This window comes from Anguilla anguilla, chromosome 17, assembly GCF_013347855.1.
Source record: "Anguilla anguilla isolate fAngAng1 chromosome 17, fAngAng1.pri, whole genome shotgun sequence".
Classification (NCBI taxonomy): Eukaryota; Metazoa; Chordata; class Actinopteri; order Anguilliformes; family Anguillidae; genus Anguilla; species Anguilla anguilla.
Window position 1 is genome coordinate 28,170,470 of NC_049217.1, and position 5,039 is coordinate 28,175,508.

Genomic DNA, 5,039 nt, shown 5'->3' on the forward strand with positions numbered 1-5,039 from the left:
AGCCACGGATTCCAAAATAGAGGAGAAAAAAGGTTTTTTTTTTTTAGGGAATTTTATTCCAAACTTTTATATATTTAATTTTTTCAAAAAAAAAAAAAAACAGTTGAAAACACAATTCAAAAAACATGGAGAGGCAAATATCGAGATCCCCCCCCCCCCCTCTTCCCCGTGGGCCGAACGGAAGAGGAGGCAGCTTGGCCTTCGCCTCAGGCCAAGCCCTTTGAAGTTCCAGGGGCTGACGGCCAATCGGAGACCCCGAAGCGGATGGTTCGTGCACGCTCTTGGCCCGGGGTGAGGGTGGGGAATACGGAACACGGGCCCAAGCTGCAGCGGAGAGCGCTGCAGACGTGAGCTCTCCGGCTTCAGAGCACCGCCCACTGTCAGGTGCATTCCTCACTCAGAGAAACCTGCTGCTGATCTCATGGTGTGGGCCCCATCAGGGTCTGCTGCTTTCTTTATCTTTGTTGGCGTGGCAACCTGAGCCTCCATGTTTTCTCTGACCCTGATGCATGCTACTTGAGGCTTTTGCACGCCGACTCCCAACAATGTAGAAAATTAACTCGTTTACAAAAGCAAGACTGACTGTTGCACAAGGACAGTTTTTCAGGCTTGGTGTGCAAGAAGTGTCTCAATCTCTGATCGATGGTACTGATGGGGTGACGTAGCTCAGGAGGTGAGAGCGGTTGTCTGGCAGTCGGAGGGTTGCCGGTTCGATCCCCCACCCTGGGCGTGTCGAAGTGTCCCTGAGCAAGACACCTAACCCCTAATTGCTCCCAATGAGTTGATCGGTACCTTGCATGGCAGCCTTTCACCGTTGGTGTGTGAGTGTGAGTGAATGGGTGAATGAGTAAAGTGCTTTGGATAAAAGCGCTATATAAATGCATTTACCATTTACCATTTGATGCATGCCTCTGTCTCTGATACCGGTTGCTAACGTGTTCATTGTCTCTGGTTCTGTGCTCAGGTACCTTCAGCCTGTGGTGTCACCCGCGGTTCGAGGACCGCTGCCACTCGGTGGTGGAGTTTATAGAGCGCGCCATCATGCACTCCAAGAACGGAAAATTCCTCTATTTCCTGCGCTCCCGTGTGCCCGGTGAGTGGGCCAATCGCAGAGCACGCTGACCAGAGGAGAAGTGGTGTGATAGGCCAGATGGTTTTTTTTACACACATTTACAAGTCTGATGAAGAGATTATTTGACAAAAAGAAGCTGCGTGTAAATTCAGCTTTGCTGTCCTGTTTCAGTCTCTGAGGGCGAGTCCGTTCAGTGATTGCTCTTTGGCTGCTAATGTTGAGTTGCATTCCCTGTGGCTGAGTATTAGAACCATTTCCTTACAAAAGCGAGAACAGTTTACTGATGCCCAGTAGTTTGAAGTGAATTCACAGTGAATTTTACTGTGAGTCTGTGCAAGCTTATATTGTTATCATACGATTGTATTGGGATATTTTTCCTTGTGAACCCAGAATAATATTGTATCTGTGCTATGTTCAGGGCTGTTTTCAGGACTGTGCTCTGTGTAATACTGTGTCCTTGCTGTGTTCAGTGCTGTGCTCTGTGTAATACTGTGTCATTGCTGTGTTCAGTGCTGTGCTCAGTGTAATACTGTGTCCTTGTGTGTTCAGTGCTGTGCTCTGTGTAATACTGTGTCCTTGCTGTGTTCAGTGCTGTGCTCTGTGTAATACTGTGTCTTTGCTGTGTTCAGTGTAATATTGTGTCTTTGCTGTGTTCAGTGTAATACTGTGTCTTTGCTGTGTTCAGGGCGGCTGTGCTCGGTGTGATACTGTGTCTGTGCTGTGTTCAGGGCCATGCTCAGTGTAATATTGTGTCCTTGCTGTCTTCAGGGCTGTGTTCAGGACTGTGCTCTGTGTAATACTGTGTCCTTGCTGTATTCAGTGCAGTGTTCAGGGCTGTGCTCAGTGTAATACTGTGCTCAGTGTTATATTCTGTCCTTGCTGTGTTCAGGACTGTGCTCAGTGGTATATTCTGTCCTTGCTGTGTTCAGGGCTCTGTTCAGTGCTGTGTTCAGGGATGTGCTCAGTGTTATATTCTGTCCTTGCTGCGTTCAGTGCTGTGTTCAGTGCTGTGCTCAGTGTTATATTCTGTCCTTGCTGTGTTCAGGGCTCCCTCCCACGCCGGTGCAGCTCCTCTATCCCGTGTCCCGCTTCAGCAACATCAAGTCCCTGCAGCACCTCTGCCGCTTCCGAATTCGGCAGCTGGTCCGCATCGACCACATCCAGGAGCTGCCCCTGCCCAGGTACGCCTCGCCCCCCCCCCCCCCTCTCCCCTCTCTCACACATCCACAAGCCTTATTCCCACCTCCGCAGTGTACCTGGCTGGGTTCGAATCAGCCTCCTAACTGCCGTGGCCGAATCAGTATGCACTGTCTCCTGAGCGGACTGCGTACTGTTTAGTATGTGATGGGCAGTATGCAAAAAAAATATCCTCCATACTATTTGTAGTATAATGGTTAAGGCCCTAAAGGTCACAGGCTCAATTTCCGGGTAGGACACTGCCGTTGTACTCGCGAGCAAGGTACTTACCTGCATTGGTTCAGTATGTATCCAGCTGCGTAAATGGATGCAATGTGAACAAAATGTAAAAAGTTGTGTAAGTTGCCCTGGGTAAGGGCGTCTGCTTGAATACCTGTAATGTAATGCAATGTCATGTATTGTGTGTGCGTGTCAGAGTGCACGTACATGTGGACGTGGTTCAGCATTATCATCCTCTCTCTCAGGTCTCTGATCGACTACCTAAGGAAGTTCTACTACTATGACCCAGAGGAGGAGATGTACCTGTCAATGAAGGAGGCTCGCAAAGGCATGGGGGCGGAGCCAGGGGTGGAGTCTCAAACGTAGCCGTTGGAATTCCACTGGCTCAAGTGAGTGTCCAACTTGTGGATTGTTGCTTTCTTGACAAAGTGTGTCTGCACCACAGGAGCATGGGAGCGGCATGGTTCTATGCACTATAGGCTGTTGAATCGTTTAGAGTGCTCTTGATGCATTGTGGGTTATGTAGTTTTGCGTGTTTTGGCTGGTGTGTAGTTTAATCTCTCCATTTTCTCATCTGACAGGGTTTCCTCTCAGCAGCCTTGGACACTGATGGTGGGCAGGCTCACTCCGCATGTGGGTGTGTCACCCACAGCAGCCAATCAACACTCACGGCTGACTCGATATCAAAATTGTGTTGGTAACAGGGACCAGGATTGGTCCACCCTCCTCCCTTTTTTGGACCAATGGGAAGGGAAGGGGGGTGGAGTATGGCATGTTGCTACAACCAAGATCTGGGGGAAAAAAAAAAAAATCTAAATAACTGGAAGCACTATCTGTCCTTACACTGGGAGCTGCAAAACTTTTGACGACTACGACCCTAACCTCACGGTGTTGCTGAAACGCCCCTGCGGAACTTCTGAAAGTTTGCGGCAGCGTTGTGGAAGGCTACGCGTTAGCTGTCGCCACGGTGAAAAACTTGAAACTTGAAAACTGAAGCCGTTTCCTCAGCGGGGCCAGATTCAGACTCGTGACCCTGCCGGGGATCTGTCTGGCTGTCTGCCGAGACGGTCGTTCTCTTCGGGTCGACGGCATCCTGGAGCAGAACTGCGTTCTGCTGGAGAACCCGGAGCCTTTATTTATTTGTCCGTTTAGTTTGATAGAATGTAAGCCCCTCTTCCTGTCTCCTCTCCAATAAACCCCGCCCACATCTGGCGCTAACGTTTGTTTTGAAGGCCCGAAAAAAGTAAAAAAAAAAAAAAATAGGTGTTTTTGTGTTTCTTCTCTGCCGGGCGGTACCTGTTGGATCTGTACCCCCCCCCCCCCCCCTGCCCTGTCCCTCCCGCCCCAAAAGCCTTTGTAAAAGACATGATAGCCAAAATGACAAAGAGAAGTGTGTATGTGTGTATAGGTATGTGTGTGTATTGGGGAGCGGGGTCGAAGGCTGTCGTGAGACGTCAAGATGGCTGCCGTTTCTTCAGATCTCAACCTGCAATTCTCTCGTTAAAACTCCAGAAGAGTCCACTGAGGAGGGTGCGAACGAAGGATGGTCTCGTGCCCAGAGGGAAATAGTACTACTTCTACTGGAATATTTACAAATGTTATTGTTTTACCCATAAGCAAAACTGTCACCTCCCCCCCTCCCCACCCCACCCCATGCAAGATCCATGTCTGCATTAAATACTGTCAACCAGATGACAGCGAGGGTTTTTTTTTGCTTTTTGGTTTTAAACTAAAAAATAATAATAATAATATGTCTGAAGGCATGTAAGATTTTGTGGATTTGCTTTTAAGAGTTCCCAATGGTTCCTTACAGGCCATGGTACGTCATCTCATAATAAACCTTAAAGAGAAACATCTCGGACCTGGACCTGGAGGGGTGCGTTCACTGCTGCCCCCCTGTCACAGTGCTGATGTGTTGCTTCTTCAAGTTCCGGCTGACTGTTGAAAAAGAATTTAAAATTCTGTGTTTGGTTTGGATTTTAGTTTGCGGTAGTCATGCTGATTTCTTCTCACCTGTCAGTCTAAAGTAGAGGCTGTGCTTTTTTTCGTACCAAAACAACACCTGTCCTGTAGGATATGTCGTTCACTCCATGGTATTGCAAATTTGTAGCCAAAATGAGAATTTAACAACAAATATAATACCGCTTTTGCTGGTTTATATGCGACAAAAAAACGTGCCGTTATTTTTGAAGGATATCGTTAGGGAAAAACTTTCAGGCGAATTTTACACAACCTATTATAATGGAAACAATGTTAATCTAGCAGTGCATCGTTTATTTAAAATCGATAAATAACTAATAGCTCATAATCAATATCAGTTTTACATTGATGAATAAAAGTGTTAAAATATTTCTGCACATTGTTTGCCAGTAATGAAACGCATGCTATTCCAGTAACAATAGGTACCTTTAATTACCAGTTGGTTCAAACGGTCAAAGCACAGAGCTGCTTCTGAACAATCTGTGGAAGAGGAAAATTACTTGGAGCTGTTTTTACAATAAAACAGGCAAAACACTTAAAAATATGAAAACGTGAATGGGGCAGAAATGTT

At 47.2% G+C, this 5,039-nt stretch overlaps 1 protein-coding gene across 4 annotated transcripts in view; it reads left to right on the plus strand.

Annotated features, from left to right (window-relative positions):
* Nucleotides 1–4,180, plus strand: part of socs7 (suppressor of cytokine signaling 7) — a 25,869-nt gene extending 21,689 nt beyond the window's left edge. For all 4 annotated transcript variants that reach the window (XM_035397775.1, XM_035397777.1, XM_035397776.1 and 1 more), the window contains 4 exons: nucleotides 965–1,093; nucleotides 2,118–2,253; nucleotides 2,734–2,877; nucleotides 3,070–4,180. In XM_035397775.1, coding sequence (XP_035253666.1) covers nucleotides 965–1,093; nucleotides 2,118–2,253; nucleotides 2,734–2,854 — 386 coding nt within the window. In that variant the 3' untranslated portion in view covers nucleotides 2,855–2,877; nucleotides 3,070–4,180. The remainder of the gene's footprint in view (nucleotides 1–964; nucleotides 1,094–2,117; nucleotides 2,254–2,733; nucleotides 2,878–3,069) is intronic.
* Nucleotides 4,181–5,039: the final 859 nt, after the last annotated feature.